Below are 22,097 nucleotides of genomic sequence, written 5' to 3' on the forward strand. Positions count from 1 at the left end.
GTTTAACCAGTAAAGTTTGTTTATTTCTTTAAACACTTTGCCATGGGGGCCTCTCTATCGAAACAAATCCCTCAAAGAAAAAAAACTTTTATTTAGCTTATCTGGCCATTAAGGAACATTTGTTTCACCAGTGACAAAGCCATGACCTTGTCTTTGAGGTTTCATAAATATTGAAGGCCAATTCTTCACTCACTGAGGGTTTATAGCAACCATAACCACTTATAATGTTTTAAAATATAAAACTTGTTAGAAATTTGTATTTGTGTAGGGTGTGCATAAAGATTTGACATAGAGTTAAAAATGGAAAGTTGCATAGCTTTAAGGGGGTGAGACTGGGGCGGGGGAGGGTAAAAGGATGAGGGCAGCATCCAAATGTTACCTGGGGACATACTAGTGCCTGGAAAGGCCCTCTGAACAGGTCTACCTCAGCTACCAGCAGGAGGCACTCTTGGTCCTAACACAGACACCTAACCCAAGACAAAGCTTCTATGGGGAAAAAAAAAAACAAAACTTGAAATAACCATCTTTTAAATAAATGTAACCTTTCTGTTGCCTTTTTAATATGATTTTAACATTCTCGTGACTTTCTAATTATTATTGTTGTTATGGAAATTATTTCCTCACATACATTTCTGACCTGTTTATTTCACAACAGAAAGATGTTTCTCGTTTTCTACCAAGAAAAAGCAAGATTGAGATGGCCAATGTTGACTGTGTTTTTGGGACCATAGAGGAAGAAGACCTTTGATGAGAAACTCTCACATTTTTAAATGTCCTCTGGGCTGTCTCGACAGTGAAAGAGCTTGGGGATTAAAAGTGGGCTGTCCACCAGCAGTGGAAGAAATGGAACCCCTTCCCATTTTCTCTTGCCATTAAGATGAAACAAGATGGGCTCGGGAGGGAGACAAACCATAAGAGACTCTTAATGTCACAAAACAAACTGAGGGTGGCGGGGGTGGGGGTAGAGAGAGGGTGGTGGGGTTGGTTATGGACACTGGGGAGGGTATGTGCTATGGTGAGTGCTGCGAAGTGTGTAAATCTGGCGATTCACAGACTGTACCCCTGGGGCTAATAGTACATTACATGTTTATTAAAAAATTAAAATATGTATATATAAATGCATTGCAAAAAATAAAAAAGATTGACCGTATTCACCAAGGGTACTTCAGAGCTCTGTGAATCTTAAGATTAAAAAGAAATATGAACCAAGTTATACACTTTGCTTTTAATGGCTCATAAATGACAAGTGGCAAATCCAAATCAATTAGTATGAAGTTTGTTTGTTTTTTACTCTAACAGATGTTTACCTGGCTTGATGAGTCTTCTGTATGTTCTGATACTACATGAATGAAAAGCTTAGCATAAAACACTATAAATGTATTTGGGGTTAAGTTCTGAAGACATGACTCACCCCCTCCGGTAATGTGGCTCTAGGAAATGGAATCATTGAAAAAGAAATCTGGACTTCACTGATCCATCCATAGCACCGAGTAAGGAGGTGATGAAATACTAATTTCTTTCCTTACATAATCCTGAGCCTCTCCCAATAGGGACAGACCAAAAGTAACAGTCTGCCCATTTCTCTACTTCTCCACTGATGTAACTATATTTTATCTTTGAATATGAAATTCAGTTTAATAATCACATGCTATTTTGAATATTTTTTATTTTGGAAAGCAATGGGACCCTGCACTCAAATTCAGATACTCTGTAAGTTTCTTAGCTTTAAAACCATGGATATTTTTTTCACTAGATTTTTCCTTATCTAGTTTCAGTTTATCATGATAATGAATGAATGTAATTATATATGGAATTAAGACTGCAATAAGGGAGAGGGACAGAGGACTCTATGTAATATAATTAGATAAAGTGCAATATTCTAATGTTTTCTCACTGGATTGTGTGACTAATTATGTAATAAATGTGAAATATATTCTAGTGAATATAAAATTTACTGATGAAAATTCTGAGATGATCTTTCTGAAATATAGAATCTATTAAAGTCCTGTAATGTTTATATAGCAGTGCCTCTAGCCATAAATTCCAGTGCCATTAAGTTTTGTATTTATATTTTAGGCAGTAGTAGGAGGTTTTGCAGGGGAGGGGGTATAATAAACATCCCAAATCATCCATGGTGATGGTATTAATGGATTAGGATACATTTTCAGATTAAAGTAGAAGTTTATCTACTATTTTGCCAATTTAAGAATAGTTTGTCAATTTATTTATTTATTTATTTATTTATTTGATAGAGAAAGTGAGAGAGCACAAGCAGGCAAAGCAGGAGAGGGAGAAGCAGTCTCCCCACTGAGCAGGGAGCCCAGTGCGGGGCATGATCCCAGCACCCTGGGATCATGACCTGAGCGGTAGGCAGACACTTAACAACTGAGCCACCCAGGCGCCCCATCAATTTCTTTTTAATTGCAAACCCTACACTGTGTAAGAGCCTACTAGAGAGACTAGGAGTGCAAAAAGAACTTGTATTTGGGGGTGAGAAGGTACATATACTAGATTGAACTATACCTAATTGCTGTTTTGTAGGTCAAAAAGAGTTTTATGTTGTCAGTTTCATATGTTTCAACCTGATACCTGAGAGCTGATAATCCCAGACAACACATGGCTGGTGTCCAGTGTGTAGTGTGGACCTGTGTGTCGGAGGAAGTTGGGGATGGTCAGGAAGGCCCATGGGGAAGAGAGACTTTGAAGAAGGAGTACAGCCACGGGGAGGAGAGACACATGTGAAAGGGTAGGGTAGGCTTTAACAGGACAACAAGTGGGAAATGATGAGCAAAACCACACTGTGTGCTGGCAAAGTTTCAGGTTAGGGAGTAGTTAGGAGATAAAGCTAAAAGAGAAGAGGGATCGGTACCTATGCAGACACAAATGCAGCATTCCTTTCTTTTTTTTTCTTTTTAAGATTTTATTTATTTATTTGACAGAGAGAGAGAGAGAGCTGGAGCGCAAGCAGCGGGGAGAGGGATGGGGGAAGGCGACTCCCCACTGAACAGGGAGCCTGATATCCGATTGGATCCCAGGACCCTGAGATCATGACCTGAGCTGAAGGCAGACACTTAACTGACTGAGTCACCCAGGCGCCCCACAAATGTAGCATTCCTATAAAATGAGCAGAGTGGTTTATCCCTTATTTGAAGATGGCAAAAACAGAAGGATTGTATTTAATAGTTTTTTCCCAAGACATAGAGATCATCATCAATATCAGGAAATAAGAAGAAACAAGTACCTTCCATAGTATGTACCATGAAGAATAAAGGAACTGGGGTGGTGGAAGACAAAACTCAAAATTTACTTTGTAAAATGACATATTCCTTAGCAGTTATGTGGGAGAAGAAAGAACCATTAGCCCCTTTGGGGATTACTGGGCCTGTTTTTATCGAGAACGAGTTGCAGGCTTGAATTACTTCTGCATCAAAACACTTCATCAGTGGGTGAAAAGTCTAAACTCCGATCCCCAGAGTGGCCTTCCCTGCTGCAGGCTCCGAGAGAGGCCAGCAGTGGGCCCCCATCTGTCCTGAGGGTGATGACCTCACTCTTGTGTGGTGCTGCTGGGCGGAACCTTCCCAGCAGCCTAGCCCCTCAGCCCAGGACAAGACATGAGCCAGTGCATGAACATTGTTAAAGGTGGGCAGCTCCTGAAACCATTCAGGTAACTTCTGAGTGGTGTGGCAAGGCTTTGGAAATTACCAGCATATGCTATCGTCTATAGATTCTCTCCCTTATACCTTTGTGACTGGTCTCCAGTCAGCCAAATTTTCTCCTGATGCATCTGTTCTCACCAACATCACTTCTCCCTGCTTCTAGACGCATGTATGTGTTTCTGTGGCTGTTCATTCTCCTAAAATTACTGGCCTAAGCCCCTGGTTCACAGGCCAACCCCAAAGTGTGAAAAGTTCACAAAATAGAAGAAAAAAGGGCAGAGCTGATTCAATTGTGATTAGGCCCCCCAAGGGTCTGAGCCCCTGGGGGTTCTGGAGAGAATCATGTGAGGCTTTGTCTGGAGGGCCGACATGCTCACTTCCTAAAGCCAGGTCTCCATGTAGGTTCGTATGTGGTGAGACTGTGGCTTGCGCACATCCCCAGCTGGGCCCTTGGGAAGCAAACTTTATGCTACCTATGTAAGTGAGAAATTACCCAATGTTTACCCTCAAAGTGAATTTGAGAAGGGCTGAGTGACCCTAATTTGTGGAAAACCAAACAGGTTCCAAGTCTCAGTGGGAAAATAATGGCCAAAGTGATCGTACAATACAAAACAAAAGAAAACTCAGCAACAGAGTCAACTCTCCTTCTCCAGGTGCTTTTTTAGCCCTCCCCCTGCCGTGTGTGGACCAAGGCTCACCAAGAGGACTGCAGCCAGGGGCCTATGTGGACTCTGGACTGAGGGATATGGGGTACGAGGTACTTTTCTCCTTCGTGAGAGTGGTCTCAATCCTGTCCTCAGGGATCCCAGAAAAATAGTCAAGAAAAAGTTAGACATATTTTTCTGGCTCTTACACTCCAAAATAAAGCATGCTGAGTTAACCTAGAAAATGTATAGCGGGAGCACCTTGCCCAGTCATTTGGGTGGCTGACTTGATTTCAGCTCAGGTCACCATCTCAGGGTCCTGGGATCAAGCCCCTCATTGGGTTCCCTGCTTAGTGGGGAATTGGTTTTAGGATTCTCTCTCCCTCTGTCTCTCTCCTCTAAAATAAAAAGTCAGAAAGAGAGAGAGAAAGAAAGAGAATGAAAGAATGAAAGAAAATGTATACCTAACACCAATAATCCCTTAGAAAATGGCTTTTTGAGGCGCCTGGGTGGCTCAGTGGGTTAAGCCTCTGCCTTCAGCTCCGGTCATGATCTTAGGGTCCTGGAATCGAGTCTGGCATCGGGCTCTCTGCTCGGTGTGGAGCCTTCTTCCTCCTCTCTCTCTGCTTGCCTCTCTGCCTATTGTGATCTCTCTGTCAAATAAATAAATAAAATCTTAAAAAAAAAAAAAAAAAAGGCTTTTCAGGGATGCCTGCATGGCTCAGTCCATTAAGCATCTGCCTTCAGCTCAGGTCATGATCCCTGGGTCCTGGGATCAAGTCCCACATCAGGCTCCTCGCTCAGTGGGGAGCCTGTTTCTCCCTCTGCCTGAAGCTCCCTCTGCTTGTGCTCATGCTCTCTCTCTAATAAATTCATTTAAAAATTTTTTAAAGGATGGCTTTTCGCCTTATCATTGTATTCGACTCCCTCCACTTTATTGATGTATAATTGTACTTTGCTTATAAGTTACCTTATAATAGCTATTTGTTGTATTCTTAAGAAGTCATGTGTTGAACAGTTTTCCAGATAAGAAAAATTAGAGCTATGGGAAAAGTCCGTGGTGGGCTTGGCACTTCGGTCCAGCCGTGTAGCCTGTTTACTTTTCTGTGGGGCAAAGTCTTCAGCTCACCAGTTGGGCTTTGGTTGTGTAACATCTTGGAAGAAGTCGGACACTCCGTTGATTTAAAGGCATTGACCTTGGTGAGTTTGCACAGCTCCTGCACTAAATGTGGTTTTCATCCCGGAAATGTGGGAACACGGAGTTGGCTGTACTTCCTAATGGCTTTTCCATCTGTCCACAGGAGCCCTCATTGGACCGGCTCTGTGGTGCAGCCGTGGTCTGGGGTGGAGGCGCCTGGAGCTGCAGGCTGAAGCCGGGAGTATGAGCTGGCCTCTCTGCGCGCATGCGTGCTCTTCTTCGCACTGAAAACGAAGTCCCCACAGAATGTCTGGGGAGGTCCCCCTCTTTGTATCGCGTCTAGTGTGCAGAGGAAGAGGAGATGGAAATCTACTGCATCTGGGTCCTCATCAAGGGAAGTTAGAATTTGATTTTCTGCAAAATGTTGAGTAAAACAAGTGAAATGACAGTGATGAAACATACATGTGGCAAAGTCAACCACTTGGAGACGGGTTCTATTCAAAACTCAACTGTAGCTATTTTGCCATTGCTGGAGGAGCTTTCCAGAGGCACCATTCCAGCAAGTGCACCTATTTATGTGCAAAGAGAAAGCGGTTCCGCGTCCCAGGACTTGTATGGCATCGTGTTAAGGGAGAAAATAGGAAGGCTGTATATCAGAGGTGGGGTTTTCTTTTCTTTTCTTTTCTTTTTTTTTTCATATATTGACTGAATACATATCACAGTAGTTAAATCGAAGATTTCTTACAGGTGACTGGATTTATATCAATTATGTATGTCGGTATTAGTTTCTCTTTTGCAATTAACTATGGGTCATTTGTGTCAAGATGTCTTTTTCCCTTGTTTTTCTTCTGTCATATCCTCTTTTCCCTTTTCATTTGTCAGAATTAAAACAAAAGTGATGTGTGGGCTAAGGGTGATAATGAAGATGGGCTGAGATCTTAGTGAAATCACTGTAGGAAAAAAAAAAATCCTAAAACCTTCCTGTTCAAGTGTGGTAAGGAATTGTTACCTGGGACTTGTTAAAAAATCCTGCTGGATGATGACAAAAACAAACACAAAAGACAACTAACTCCCATTTCTTCTTTTAATGTGTCTCATGAGCTTGGAAGATAGATATATAAAATACATTTTTGAGGTTTATAAAAAAAATCATTTGAAAGTCTTTTCTGATTCTGTTTGCCTTAAAACAAATGCATAGGCTAAGAGTAATTCGCACTACTTATCCACTCCTCCCGCCCCCCTTTTTTCCCTATAAAAATGTCACAAGTTTCCTTTCTTGCTGGTCAGAAGTTTTAAGTTCAAAAGATGTTAGTCCAGGTGTATTGGCAGAAAATAGTTGTCAGAGTAGAATAGCCTCGGGCTTTCTCCTGACTGGGGCATCACAGTTTCACAAAGGTGGAAATGAAAGCACCAACTCTGTATTTGGAGAGGAAGAGAGCAGAACTGAGGCAAGTTCTGATAAAGCTCATTCCCTAGAGTGTTTTCAGGACTGAGAAGGAGAGGAGCTTGGCTTCTGTTTGAATGATTGCCAGGAGATTATTTTGAGACTAATATAAGAGTTAAGATCCCTCTAAGCCAAAAATGTCGGTTCAGTGTGAGCCCCCGGAGTGAGCTTAGCAGCGTTCCAGGGTTGAAGCAAACCCTTTAACAACACAGATTGTTGGAATGAGCTGCTCATTTTCTGGACCAAGCAGACATTCCAGAGCCCTCTGGGACCAGCATGTACCCTTCCCTAGCTTCTCCTCTCCCACACTGAACAAACCCTAAACTAACATGTTCTCTAAGGGGTGGGAATATTAGAAGGTTAGGAAGGAAATTTAGGGCCAGAAAGGAAAGGAGAAAAGACTAGACCTTTTGGTTTGGTTTCCTGTTGGTTTTCCTTGCCTGCTTCTGAAAAAAAAATTTATAAACCTACTGACTTCTGAGTTTCTAGTGCTTGTTTTGAAGTATAGAATAAATGAACAACATGCGGACCTCATCATTTCTTATGCAATAAGAATAATAAAATATAATTAAAATAAAATAAAAACTCTGAAGAGTTTTTATTGACTTTTTCAATGACATACAGTGTTGCTCTTTGGGACATAGTCTTTTAGGTTCCCCACATAATCCCTATATGCCAAGTAAGATATGGCTTCCACATTCCTAAGAGTTCCTATCTCATTACTGAATGACTGATACCTGCTGATCACAGGCATAACTTCTCACCAGTTGCTTTTAAAGGCTTTGCAAATCAATGCATTTGCTTACACCTTTGCAAAAGGTATTCCCTTGCTAATGATCAGTTCCTTAACTTTTGGAAGGGAAGCTTAATCAGGGCTAAGCGCTATATACTTTCCCATCACATACATAGTTAGTCTAATATATTCATCTGTGTGGTTCTGGCATGTGTGGATAAGAAAACAACAAATGGGTATTGCAGAGAAGGAGTCAAGTTCTTTTATTCTTTCCAGGGATCTAACCCTTATCTTAGTAACTCCAGAAATTCAAGATCTAAGATGTTTACTTTGCAATTAACAGAGGGAGAGAGATCGCTTTCTGAGGGTTTTGCTTGCATACTTAATTTCTAGTTATGGTTGGTTGCTAGAGGGACAGATTATCCCCTGAGGCTCCCAATTTTTTCCCAGTGTTGCAGATATAATAATGCTTGGCACACATGCAAACTTCATTTTTTTCCTGGTGGTTTAAATGTTTAAACTCTTGGGGAACCGAAATAAATCTAATTCTTGTGTAGATAAATATATGCAATTTATTTATTCGATGGTTAAGCCTTCAGAATCCCTAGTGTTGTTAAAAACACCTGATTCTCCCTAGCCAGGAATGAGAGATGGGACGCCCATGGAAGCAACATTTTCAGGAACATGTCTCCCTCTGACGGTCACTTATTAGTACTACAAAAACCAACCTGGAACAGGAGTAAAGCTCAAAAACAAGTAGAAATCCCTCTTCCTTTGAGGTATGGTGTTGTTTTGTTTTGTTTTGTTGTTTTAGGGAGGGAGAGGGAAAGAGAGAATCTTAAGCAGGCTTCACACCCAGCAAGGAGCTCAACACAGGGCTCAATCTTAACCATGAAATCATGACCTGAGCCAAAACAAGAGTGAGACACTTAAGCAACCAGGCACCTCACTATGATGAGTTTTTAAAGCACTTTCCCATTCCAACATATCTCTTTTCTACAGTGTAACAATTGGTTACACTGGGATGGTTGCTAGATCACTCTGAGTCCCTTCTGATAACTGTTCAATTATGTTTGGGAAAATCCTTTCTGCATTTCCTAAGACTGGATAGTAATATATAATCAGTCTAACCCTTTTTTCCCTATCCAGAAAAAATGACCTAAAAGAAAATCCTACCCCAAGCAAATCTTTTCTGTCATCCATTCACTCATTCACTCGCTCAGTTGTATCTGACACAGCAATTCTCAGCCCTGCACATTGGCTGCATATTGGGATTTCCTGAGCAGCTTTTAAAAATGTAGATGCCGGGACCGTACTTCAAAATAATTCTGCCTTGGTTTTGACTAGGACGTAGTTGTTGGTATTTTTAGGCTCCTGTGGTGACTATAATGTGCTACAAGGGCTGAGAACTACTAAGCTAATATTCTTGAGCACCTACTATGTGCCATTCGTTGTGGTAGTGCTAAGGTTCAATGGTAGGGACACAAATGGGCCATGCTCACCTTCTTCTTTCTTCTTTCTCCTCCTCTTCCTCCTTTTCTTTCTCCTTTTCCTCCTCCTCCTTTGTTTTAACTAGGCTCCATGCCCAACGTGGGCCTTGAACTCAGGACCTTGAGATCAAGAGTCACATGTTCTACTGACTGAGGCAGCCGGGCGCCCCCACACTGACCTTCTGACACCTCCATTCCCAGGCCATACATACTATCCCCTCATCTGGAACATTGTCCTTGTTCATTGCGTAAATAACTCTTCCTCATCCTTTGTGTCTCAGGTGCAATATCGCTTCTTCAAAGGTATTGCTGCCTTACCACCTAAATTAGGTCCCATATTATTTGCCTTTATATAGCATCTCTTCTCTTCCTTCATAACACTTATCCCAGTTGTAATCACAGGTATTCCTCCCCAGTGGAAGTCTCACAATCAGAGCTCGGGATCAAACAGACTTTGATATTGAGGAAGAAGAGGCAGATTTACCTGAAAGGAAAAGAATTGGAGCTTCAGGGCCCTGTAGTGGGCTGAATAACATCCCCTCAAAGATGTCCATGTCCTAATTCCCAGAACTTATGACTATGTTACCTTGCATGGTAAAAAGGACTTTACAGATGTGATTAAGTTAAAGACCCTGAGATGGAGAGATTCTGGATTTATAAAGAATGGCCGATGTTATTCAAGTGTCCTTATAATGAGACAGGAGGATCAAAGTTAGAGAAGACATAAGAGTAGAAGCAAAGGTCAGAAGGAGAAATGATGCTAGATGGCTGGATGGACGAAGGAGCCACAGGCCACAGAATATGCACAGCCTCAGGAAGCTGGAGAAGGGAAGCAAATGGGTTTTCTCTAGAGCCTCCAGAAGAAGGCAGTCTTGCCTACATTTTGATGTTAGCCCAGTGAAACTGATTTTGTACTTTTTACCTCCTAAACTGTAAGAGGATGATTGAGTGTTGTTTTAGGTCATTAAGCCTGTGGTAATTTGTTACAGGGACAATAGGGAACTAATACAGCCCACCCCTTCTTTGTACAGTTCCCTTCCAAGACCCTGAAGTACGTTCACAGGCCAAATGTTTCTGTAAAGCTTGTAAAATTAATATATTTTAGCTACAATAAAGGCTGCTGTCTCTTTCTACTCAGATTTCCCAAGGCCTCTTCGCCAGTTGAGTAGCACTGGAGTGAATATAGATATTTTGGTGCTCTTGCTAAGTAGAAATGCAGTTGGGAATACTCTGGTTTGCATTTAATGAGATACATTCATGTGGTTCATGATCACATGCAGCATTAAGTTATTGTTGAAGCATAGAAATGGCTTCTATGAATACTCCTAATGACCAATTTGCTGACGTCCCCAGGTGTGGTGACATGGAGGAATCACAGAGTATGTGTAGTGTGCATCTCACTCCTTTAATCTCATCAGAGAAAAAAACTGTGGGGTGCCTGCATTTTTTCAAATCAAACAAAAAGAGCAATTCACAAAGGGGAAGAAATATGTTTGAATAGAAGTAATAAATAGGTTCTCAGATTGTTTAGTAAGCCAATTAATGGAGAGAAGTGCATCCCATCAACACACTGGGAAAGGTTTAGATTCTCTGCAGATTTGACACAATTTACCGGCATCAATGAAGAGATTATAAAGTCAACCCAAACCACAAGGGAGATATCCATGACATTTTGGTTAATAAAAGTCACCCATTCAGAGAGTACTTATGATTAGTCACTTTACCAGAAAATGTGAAATGCCTTGAAATCATAATTCTTATGTGAACGAAATTTGAGAGAGAGTCTCTTGAATTTGACAGTTATCTTAAACATTTACATGACTTTACCAAGAACAAACTGTTAGACTGAATAATAATGCTTGAGTGAATGGATCTGAGACATCCCAGAGGGTGACCTGGTCAGGCGAGAGGTGCTAGAATTTGGAGAAGGGGTAATCACTGTGCAGAGGAAGTCTGTCGGAACAGAGCTGGTAAACTAAAACATATATATATATATATATATATATATATATATATATGTATACAAATATATTTATATATAAACATACATATATGTATTTATTTACCTAATTATATGTATACCTAATATAAATATATATTTGTATATATTTATATTTTTATATTATATATATAATTTTATGTTTCCAGTAAATTAACTTCTACCACCCCACTACCCACTACATTTTTAGCGAGTTTTGGCTGTATACACGTTGCGTTTAGTTCAGGGATCCTAAAAAATGGGATGTAAATATCCAACCATTGTTAAAAAAACAAAAACAAAAACAACTTTGCATCATATTTTAGAATTAAAGCTGTTACTATTATGAGTTTGTCCATTTGGCTTCTATATTAACTTTACCAGGAGGCCGGTGACTATTAATTGATACCTACGGCTTTTAATAAAAATGGTCCTTGCTTAGAAGCCTTCATTTAGCTGAGGGGGTGGAATGTCTATTTAGAATAGGATAGTGCAAAATGCTCCTGGACTCGAGTCCGAAAAACCTCTTCCTGGCCTGTCATTCTCTTCTCCCTGCGCCAGGTTCTGTCTTTTCCCTAATTCAGAGCAGGCTCATTCCGCGTTTCCAGTTCTGGGCAAGCGGAGCAGCCTCTCGGGCCTCCCGCCTCCAGGGGGCGTGCGGCCCGACGCTGCGTAAGACCGCTCTAGCCCGGAGGTGGGGCTCCGCCTGTCTCTATGGCCCGCCCCTCTCCTTTCCTCAGCCTGCTGCAGCCGGCGCTCCCTCCTCAGCTCGGCCGTGTGTCAAAGGTACCTGGGTCGGGGCTTGTGGGCGGCCCCAGGACTGAACCGCTGACATCTCCCCTGCCGGCCCTGACGCACTTGAGAGGCCCGGTCGAGGCTTGACCGAGGAGCGAGGGGTGGAGAGCGAGGCCGCCGGGGGTCCCCCGCACCTACTCGGCGGCCGGAGGGAGCCCGACCCGGCGTCGCGGGTCCGCCGTGGCTTCCCCCCAAGGGTGTGTCGCTCGTGAGGGCAACGAAAAGGCCAGCGAGGGTTCTTGTTTCGCGGGTAAAGGTTGTGGTCGTCCGCAGGAGAGGGCCAGCGCGGGTTTGCGGGCCCCGGCGGGCGGGCCCGGGGCGGAGCGCGCTCACGGTTAATCGGGAGGACCGAGTCGCAGCCCTCCGCCGGCGCCTCGCTGTGGCGCCCGGAGCGAGCGTGTGCTTTCGCGGCGGGGGCGCGGCGGTTCGCGGCGGATCGCAGGGAGCCCGCAGCCTAGGTGTGAACAGCTGTTGCGGTGAGACCGAACCGTCTCGAGTGGCACCTGGCCCCGTGTTTAAAGAGCCGTTTGCCTCTTAACGTGCAGTGCGAGGAAGCGGGCGGCTTACCGGCCGGGTTTTCCAGTGCAGCGCCCTGCCTGGGGGAGAAGATGCGTTTATTCTTTAAAATTGGCTACTGAATATAATTAGGTAAAAAAATACATATATACCGCTGAATAGTGACACGTCTCACTCTTAAGAAAATAAAATAAAATAACGGTGATACCAAGGAGCTCCTAGTTTAAACAGCTGCAATGTCCGTGGTACAGGAATCATAGGGATAACTATTTGCAGTGCTTGCTGTGTGTCAGACAGGACGCCGAGTGTTTGAATACTTCTGTTTAATTCTTGTAGCCACCCTGGGAGGTAGGTACCCTTTCCGTTTTCCAGATAAGGAAACCGAGCACGGAGAGTCTGCGTTCACTTGTTGAAGGTCAGACAGCTAGCAGGGGGTGGGCTGGGGTCTGAGCCTCATCCGCCTCACTGCAGTGTTCTTGCTTCTGTTACCGGTCCACCCGTGTTTTAGTGTGTGTGTGTGTGTGTGTGTGTATGCATGCTTATGCTTATGCTTTGGTTTGTCGCCTGGTGTGTGTGTGTGTGTGTGTGTGTGTGTGTGTATGCTTTGGTTTGTCGCCTGGGCCGATTTCTCCCAGCCGTAATTTTCCTGGCTATGCTCAAGAGCCTTCTACGAACTTCTCTTTAGTTTTGAAGGAGTTTCATGAGAAAAGTCTTTGCTCATTACAGATTATAGTGGATAGTAAGTCAGGCTTGGCCTTGGGCCCTCACCACCACCAATGCAGTTTGATTTGAAATAGAGTTGGGTTTCTTTGGTTGTGTGTGTGCGCTTCGTTACTATTCTTCATTACTTTGTCTTTGCAATATATTAGGACAGTGGTGCTGAAGGGAAATGAACGGGTTTTCGTTGACCGTTAACATCTTACTGGATGTAGGAAAGGCACTGGAGAGAGACTGAAATAAAAAGGAATGAAGAGATTTTAGGCATGTTGTTCAGAGCAAATTGAGTTACTTACTGTGAAGGATAAAGAGTCTCCAGGGTTCCTGTGAACATCAGAAGGGAAGTCCTTGCTTCCCAAGAGGAAAGAGGTTGGACACTAGAATCTCCCAAATCTCTTAGCCTTAACAGGATATAGGAGTTTATATACTCAACATTCTTATAGCAAAGGTATATTGAGTGCCTTCCATGGCCAGGCACTGTTCTACTCACTGGGGAAGAGGAGTGGGGAAAAATATCTTTGTGTTCATGGAGCTAACTTTCCACTGGAGGAATGTGAGAATGGGTACAATAAACAAAATAATTGAAAAATTTAAGTATATCCAGTCAGATGGTAACTGTTGCTAAGAAGAAAAATAAAGCAGCTAAGGGAGATAAGAAGAACCAGAGAAGAAACAGATGCATTTTTTAAATAAGGAACAGCGTCATGGAGAAGATTCTTGAACAAAACTGGAGAGGGTGAGGGCCAGCCATGGGGCTATCTGGGGGAATAATAGTATACCGGGTAGGTGCAGAAGGCCAGAAACTGCCAGTCCTACTGGAGGACCCGCAAGGAGGCCAGCAGGTTTCAGCAGATTAAGGGAGGGCAGAAGGTCTGAGAGCTGACTGGTTCTGAGTGAAGAGGGGAGTGGGTGGAAGATTTTGAGCAGAGGAATTGGGGGATCTGACTTAACGTTTTTAAAGAGTTGCTCTGGCTGCTTTATTCAGATCGGCTGTGGGGACAAGGATGAAAGAGGGGAGACTGGTTAGGAAGCGTTTTAGGAATCCAAGTGAAAGGTGATGGGAGTCCCTGCCTACTTGTGATCTCTGTCAAATAAATAAATAAAATCTTAAAAAAAAAAAAAAAAGAAAAGAAAAAGAAAGGTGATGGGAGCTTAGACCATTTGGTAGCTGCCAGGATTTCCTGATGTATTGGATGTGGAGTATAGGGGTAAAAGAATGAAGCCTAATTCTAAGGCCTTTCCAGCTGTTGGAAGGATGGATTTGCTGTTTATAGAGATGGGGAAGATTTAAGGGTGGAGAGTTAAGGGGAGGTGGGTGAAGTGGGAATTAAGAGTTAGTTTTATATGTGTTAGGTTTGAGATGCCTGTTCACATGGAGTTATATGAGGCTGGAGTTGATGGGAAAGATTGCAACCTGAAATAGAAATTTGGGAGTCATTAACAAGTAGATAGTATTTAAAACCATGAGATTGTATGAAATCTGGTCTAAAGAACAGAGGATTGAGCTCTGGGCTTTCCACATACAGTGGTTGGAGAGATTAAGAACCTCAAAGACTGAGAAGGAAAAAAAGCCCTTTAAAGGTAGGAATATGGAGTGCTGGAAACCAAGTGAAGAGAGTGTTTCAGGAAGGAGAAAGTGATCATCTGTGTCTCCTCCTCAGTTGACAAGTCATGTAAGATGAGGACTGTGAAATGGCCATTGGATTTAGCAATGTGAAGGTCTTTGGTGACTGCGCAGGAGTACTTTCAGGAGAATTGGGGGGGAGAAAACCTGGGCTAAAACCTGGTTTTACAGAGAGAATAGGAGAGGAATTGGAGCTATAGACAACTCTTTAGGAAAAGTTAGTTGTAAATTTTTCATACATAAATTATTTGAAAGCACTGAAGTCATTTTCATAGTGACTAATTTTATTTCCAGCTTCACCCACTTAGCAGCTAGACTTGGATTATTTTATCAATAACTGTTGGAAGTAAATAACTATGCTACTACTACCGATAATAGTAATGTATTATTAACCTTCAAAACCAATACACCAGGAAGCTTGTCCTTTTGATATAACACATTTCAGGACTCATGAAAGTGCTTCAGTGACATGCGTTCTTTTACCACTTTGTTCTTACCTTAGGTTAAAAAACTAACTTACAACTGTTACAGCTGTGTATTTAAAAACAAAAATACATGGATCCAGAAATTGAGAACTAGGATTTATTTTGAAGTGTGCTATCTCAGTAGTAGTAAGAACTGACCGTGCCGATATACATCATTTCTGTTTTAAGAATTAATTTATAAGTAACAAAGCAACGCTTGTCTTGTTACTTACAAAGTGTGAAGACGAATACTTCTTTGCAAATAAATAATAATATAAGACAGCATGGTTTTAAAAAGGGAGTAAATGTAAAACAAAACAAAACCAGACTGTGGTTTTTATTTGAAGACATGAATTTAGGTTCTTGTGTTTGCTCTGAGTAAGTTAATGCCCACATACAAATACAAAGTAATCAGTAGGTTACCCAGCATATGGTATATTTACATCATCTTAGCTGTGGGTGTAAGCTCTTTCCCTGATCTTGTTGTATACTGTTTCCATAGTAGCTACAGCCATTTGTTACATTGTAAAGATTTAGAGTGATCAAAATATTTCAAAGTTCAGTGTTATGACCACTGATTTTTTTAATCAATCAATCTTATCTGCAAGATGCAGGTCCTTCAGTCTATTTTTTCAGCTGAGGCAAGTATTTTCTTAAGTTTGTGCCTTTTGTTTTGTTTTTTCATTTTTCATGTTTTCATGTTTCATTTATCATGTTTCATTTTTCATGTTTTCATTTTCATTTTTCCTGTGGGAATTTTTCATGGGTTGGCTCTGGTTTCTAGTTATGTTAATCATGTCACAAATCTTTAAGTTTTTTCTTTTCTTTTCCATCACTTCTTAAAGAGGCCTTTCTGTCCCCGATTTGATTTTCTGCAATATTTGTTCTGTTTCTTACTGCTCACAATTTGGATTTACTTTTTTTTTTATGTTTTTATTTAACTTAGAGTTTTATTTTATCCCAATCTCCTTCTAGTATTTTTCCTCTCACCCTGAGTTCTTGGTTTTTTGCATATTCCTAAAGCACATTTTTTACCCTGGATTTTTTCAGTTTATTATTTTAAGTAATTTTCAGTGGTATGGTTTTCTTCATGTAAAGCTGATGAATCTCTTCTGGTGCAAAATTTTTCATTGATCCATGTTGATTTTGTTTTGTTATTCATCCTTTTAAAAATGAAAAAACTTTTGAGATTGTCACTATACTATTGAATTGTCATGCCAAATTTGCTTAATACCATTTTACTAAAGACTTTTTCTAGATTTCTTACAAGGAAAATAATTAGAGAATTGGATTGTGTGTAGGCATTCCATAAAGCACTCTGTTGTAGTGTGGACAAAGGATTTACCTATTTAAAATAATTTTTGCTATTAAAACTTATGTTTATAGTTAAGTCTTTGTAATAAAGTCCCTTTTTTATGAACCAGTTAGTAGACATAAGAATGATCAGCTTAACTTAAACTTTATATATAAAAATAAAATCAGGGGCATCTGGGTGACTTAGTGGGTTAGAGCCTTTGGCTTGGGTCATGATCCCAGGGTCCTGGGATGGAGTCCCACATCAGGCTGTCTGCTCAGCGGGGAGCCTGCTTCCTCCTCTCTCTCTGTCTGCCTCTCTGCCTCCTTGTGATCTCTGTCTGTCAAATAAATAAATTTAATTAATTAATTAATTAAATCTTTAAAAAAAAATCAGTGGCAAAGGAACAGCTAATTTCCAGATTAAAAGGATGCTTGTCCTTTTTCTTCCAGCTTTACTGAGGTATTAGTGACAAATAAAATTGTATATATTTAGGTTGCACAACGTAATTTTTTAAGGGGTACAACGTGATGATTTAGTATTCTTTTACACTATGAAATATTTACCACAATCAGGTCAATTAGCATATCCATTATCTCACATAGTTAGCTTTTTGTATGTGTGTTTAAACACCGAAGATCTACTCAGCAAATTTCAAGTATATAATACAGTATTACTATAATCACTATACTGTACATTAGAACTTCAGAGCTTAGTCATCTTCTAACTGAAAGTTTATGCATTTTGACCACTATCTTTTCCTCCACCCTTCAGTCCCAAATAACCACCATTCTATTTTCTGGTTCTATGAGTTAGGCTTTTTGAAGTTCCACATATAAATAAGATCATACAGTATTTATTTTTCTGTGTCTGGCATATTTCACTTAGCATAATGTGCTCCTTGTTTAAGTATGGTATTGTAAATAGCAGGATTTCCTCCTTTTTTATATCTGAATAGTCTTCTATTATATATATATATGTGTGTGTGTGTGTGTGTGTGTGTGTATCTGTATACACACACACCCCACATCTTCATCTTCTGCATTATTTAGCTGTTGACTGACACTTAGGTTATTTATAAATTTTGGCTATTGTGAATATTGCTGCAATGAACATGCGGGTATCTCTTTGAGAGAGTGATTTTATTTCCTTTGGTTACATACCCAGAATTGTGAACTTGTTCTTATTTTATAGCTAAGTTTTTCTGAAGCTTCTCTTCGATCACTAAGACTGTTAGCAATTCCTCCAAGGCAGTGTTTAGAAACCTTAAATATTTATTATCTTTATGGCCAGTAATTATTAAAGAAACAAAACAATTCTAAGACCAAAACATGTCCAGTAAATAGTAGAAATATACCCATTTGATTAAAAAGTGGACAATTTGTTGCCTCTAGCTCTTTCATGTCACCATAAACACATATTTACAAAAAAAATAGTGATATTTGTATGTATTTGATAAGCTATCCAGTAAGTAGACTTATTTTCCCCCTGGAAGTTTTTGCCTCTTAATCTCTTTCACCTACTTTGCCTATTTTTTAATCAGATGTTTATTTCGTGTTGAGTTCTGTAACTTCTCTATATATTCTAGATATTAACCCTTTATTGGATATACCATTGCAGATCTCCTCTCCCATTCAGTAGGTTGCCTTTTGTTTTTTTGATGGTTTCTTGTGAAAAAGCTTATTTGGTGTAACCCCAATAGTTTATTTTTGGTTTTGTTTCCCTTACCTGCGGAGACATATCCATAAATATGTTGCTAAGCACTAAAAAGTACTTTCCACAAATTTCTGACTATAATCACTTAAAAGACATGTGCATGATATTATTTAGGAATGGTACCAAGTCAGTCAGAACTGCAAGAACATAGTTTACTTAGCTACCTTTTCCACATTGGGTCTTTATGAGACTAGATACTTCGTTGTATTACTTTCTAAAACAAATGTATTAAAATTAGCCAAATAACCTATGTATTTTCTCTTACTAATTACATTGTCTTTTTTTCCTTTAACCTAAGTTTAATTTTTTTTTTTTTAAAGTAGGCTTCATACACATTGTGGAGACCAATGTGGGGCTTGAATTCAGAGCCTTAAGATCAAGAGTCAGATGCTTATCTGATTGAGTGACCCAGACGCTCCATCCTAAGTTTACCTTTAAAATAAAATGTCCTGAGTGTGACGTTGTTGGAAGAATTTAGACATTTGTAACTTTGGTGGCATTTTTAGCCCTAAAGTCAAGTCAGTCATTTTTTTCCCCACTTCCCAACTGGCACTGCTTCTTTCATTTAAATCTTTATCTCACCCTTCCCCATCTTTTGACTGTATTTTGCCTGTTGACTATTATATTTATTTTTTCTTGAAAACAAAAACTGGTATTTCCTAAAAAAAGGGTTTTCCCACAGTGAGCTTATTTTTATCTCACTTGTTTATTCAAGGTATCTTTTCAACTTGTTCTCTGGGTTATCTCCGTGGTCAGTTCCTAGAATTTACCACAGCTCTCAGCATCCAGTTCCTTGTGCTATTTGTTCCACTTAAGTGTGGGATTTCTTAGGCCTTAATTCATCTCATTCTTGAAGCGATAGATATCTTTACACCCCACCCTTCCTTTGACCTTTGTCTTTTAATGAAACATGTAACAAAAACAGTATTTTTACTGTATTTCTTTACAGTATTTCTTAGAAAGCAGTTATAGGTGCATGTAACAGTAGGTTAGATACTAAGTAGTAATGATCACTCTAGGTTCTGTGTTAAATATTTGGCTCTAAGTAACAGAAAACCTAACTTAAACTGGCTTAATAAAAAAATGGAACTTCACTGATGCCTGTATTTCAAAATTCCACAGTTAATATGTGCTTCAGATGAGGTTTAATCGAGGCTTGACTCCATTTTTCTCTCTGTGTGCTTCCTATATGTGTGTGCACACATGCATATGTGTGTGTATGTGTGCACATGTGTATAAAATATATGTCAAAATGACAAACAATTTTTTGGTATTATTTACACACACCGTATTTTTAGGAAAAAAAGAGAATGTATCACTCCAGCATTCCAAGCAGAGACTTATTGGACTGGTCACATGTTTATCTCTCAATAAACTACTACAGCTAGGGGAATATAAATATTAAATGGCTTAATATAATCAGGTCTGACCCCTTTAAGGCATGTGAGCAGTGAAGAGTTGTACTGTTGGGTACTCTGGTGCAGAAAAACGTAGGAATAGATACTAGGTTGGCAGCCAGTGTGTCCACTACAGTGACAGTAGCCTTCTGAGGATAGAAAAACACATATAGTTGGTTTAGATCAAAATGGTACATTAAGTTCACATTTCAGTACATGGCAGTAATTAATCATATATAAAAAGAAGGAACCAGAAAAGTGTAGTGAGAACAGGACATGAATTAAACATCTCTATGGAATAGAAGCACAGTTTGATAAGTGGAGCTGCAGCTGTTCTGGAAGTGGGCAGTGGTGGGCAAATATTTGGCTCCTGCTGGGTGATGAGGATTACAAGTGCTTATTCCACACAGGACAGGAGTGGAATAAGATTATGGCTTAAAGTCAAGGCTTTGGGTAGAAATTCCCTAAGCAGGAAAGGAGTCCAAATAAAACTGTTCTTGAGTGCTGTTGTAATCAGATGGCTTAAAGAAGCTGGACCTAGCAGGGCAGAAGGACATGTCAGTCTCACAGCCAGGAACTGAACTGGGCTTTGGCTCAGTGACTAAATCTGTAATAGCCCCATTATCACTGAGAGACAAGAGCTTAACTTACATTCTATAAGACCTGGTTCTGGACTACATTCCCAGGTGGCAAAGTGGAGGCAGCTATCAGAAGGAGTGAACATAGGGGAGAAGGAATGGAGAACAAAAAACAAACAAAACTTTCTCCCAAAAGAAGCTTGCAGCACAAATTCTGAAAGGAATGAAGAAGATGCTAAGTGCACAAATTCTGAAAGGAATGAAGAAGATGCTAAGTGCTAAGAAGAACTCATCCAACAATATTAACACTGGAACACAGATTCAGTCCTGACAAAAACTTTTAGGAAACCATCCAACAAAGATTTTTAATTAAGTGTCTATATGCTCAAAGAGAAAAAGGACTCACATTTATTAAAAATGAAGAGTAAATTATGAAATGGAAAATAAAGTGGATATGAAGAATTAATTAGAAAAGAAAAATTATAGTAGTTGAGGTTTTTTTTTTAAGGTGTAATAAAATTTTAGATTCAAAGTAGCCTGAGCATAAGTAAATTAGAAGATGGAGCTGAGACACTGCACTTAGCATGTAGCACAGAAAAACTTTTTTTAAAGGATATGTTGATCATTGAGTTTCCAACATATATCAAATAGGAAGATATTGTTGAAAAGCACTATTTGAAGAGAATTTGCCAGAATGCAAGAAAGGCATGAGTACTTAGATTATAAATCCATTCTGAATTCCAAGCAGGATAAGTAAATTCTCCTGAATAGATCCCAGTAAAGTGTAGAACATTGTAGAACATTAAGGATAAAGTGAAAAATTTTAAGCCAAACAAAGAAAAAGACATTCCTACACAAGAACAACAGTTAGACTGAAACAGACTTCTCCTGGCAATAATAAATGCCTGGAAGCATCAGGGCGAAAGCTTCAAGATATTGAGGGAAAGTGACTGGCAACTATAACCTCACGATCACCTGAACTTTTATTCAAAAATTAAGTCAAATCGGGACGCCTGGGTGGCTCAGTTGGTTAAGCAGCTGCCTTCAGCTCAGGTCATCATCCCAGAGTCATGGGATCGAGTCCCACATCGGGCTCCTTGCTCCGCAGGGAGCCTGCTTCTCCCTCTGACTCGGCTTGCCACTCTGTCTGCCTGTGCTCGCTCTCGCTCGCTCGCTCTCTGACAAATAAATAAAATCTTTAAAAAAAAAAAAAAGAATTTAAAAAATTAAAAAAAAAAAGAATCAAGTCAAATTAAGTCATCTGCACATTTACAAAGACTGAAAGAAGCTACTTCTTACATATCCTCACTAAAAGAAGTAGAGAGTGAACTTCAGCCAGAAGAGTGAATCCCGAGGGAAGGCATGGGATTTTTTGAAAAAGAGTGATCTGATTGATAAAATGTTAATAAATTTAGTTGACTTTAAGTTTTAGGGGTTTCGGAGAGGAATTTTTTAAAGGGAAAGCTAAAACTCAGACAGAAATCTTGGAGCCATGTATGGTGGTTAGTGCATTCTGGTCATTGTGTTCAGAATAAAATTCCAGGTAATTTTAGACTTCAAGAAACATTATTAACATGTATATTAAAATTTTTAAATAACTCGGTAAAAAAAAGAAATAAAAAAGATAAACAAAACACAAAATAGATGATAAACAGAAAACACACAAAATAGGTGGAAATCAATCCAAATAGGTTGGAAATCACAGAAAATATAAGTTGATTAAATTCACCTGTGGGGGGACGCCTGGGTGGCTCAGTGGGTTAGAGCCTCTGCCTTCGGCTCAGGTCATGATCCCAAGGTCCTGGGATGGAGCCCTGCATTGGGCTTTCTGCTCAGCAGGGAGTCTGGTTCCCTTCCTCGATCTCTGCCTGCTTGTGAACTCTGTCAAATAAGTAAAAATCTATTAAAAAAAT

At 40.1% G+C, this 22,097-nt stretch overlaps 2 protein-coding genes and 2 long non-coding RNA genes across 11 annotated transcripts in view; 3 read left to right on the forward strand and 1 right to left on the reverse strand.

Moving 5' to 3' along the window:
* Positions 1–940, forward strand: part of SNX31 (sorting nexin 31) — a 59,353-nt gene extending 58,413 nt beyond the window's left edge. For all 5 annotated transcript variants that reach the window (XM_059165910.1, XM_059165911.1, XM_059165913.1 and 2 more), the window contains one exon: positions 656–940. In XM_059165910.1, the coding sequence (XP_059021893.1) occupies positions 656–748 (93 nt within the window). In that variant the 3' untranslated portion in view covers positions 749–940. The remainder of the gene's footprint in view (positions 1–655) is intronic.
* On the forward strand, positions 941–6,343 carry LOC131826544 (uncharacterized). The gene is made up of 3 exons (XR_009351641.1): positions 941–1,498; positions 5,319–5,500; positions 5,602–6,343. It is a non-coding gene; the product is annotated as an uncharacterized LOC131826544 (long non-coding RNA).
* A 5,440-nt stretch (positions 6,344–11,783) lies between these two features.
* Positions 11,784–22,097, forward strand: part of ANKRD46 (ankyrin repeat domain 46) — a 33,901-nt gene continuing 23,587 nt past the window's right edge. The window contains exon 1 of one of the 3 annotated variants that reach the window (XM_059165915.1): positions 11,784–11,869. The gene's annotated coding sequence lies outside the window, so the exon portion shown is untranslated. Of the gene's footprint in view, positions 11,870–11,954; positions 12,076–12,104; positions 12,129–22,097 lie in introns of those variants that run through there. The other 2 variants (XM_059165916.1, XM_059165917.1) reach the window with 2 other exon arrangements.
* LOC131826547 (uncharacterized) overlaps positions 12,075–22,097 on the reverse strand; it is a 35,282-nt gene continuing 25,259 nt past the window's right edge. Inside the window, exons 3-4 of one of the 2 annotated variants that reach the window (XR_009351643.1) lie at positions 21,914–22,065; positions 12,075–12,474 (exon numbers count right to left, since the gene is read on the reverse strand). This is a non-coding gene — a long non-coding RNA (uncharacterized LOC131826547). Of the gene's footprint in view, positions 12,475–12,975; positions 13,346–21,913; positions 22,066–22,097 lie in introns of those variants that run through there. The other variant, XR_009351642.1, reaches the window with a different exon arrangement.

This window comes from Mustela lutreola, chromosome 3 (genome assembly GCF_030435805.1).
Source record: "Mustela lutreola isolate mMusLut2 chromosome 3, mMusLut2.pri, whole genome shotgun sequence".
In the NCBI taxonomy this organism is placed as follows: Eukaryota; Metazoa; Chordata; class Mammalia; order Carnivora; family Mustelidae; genus Mustela; species Mustela lutreola.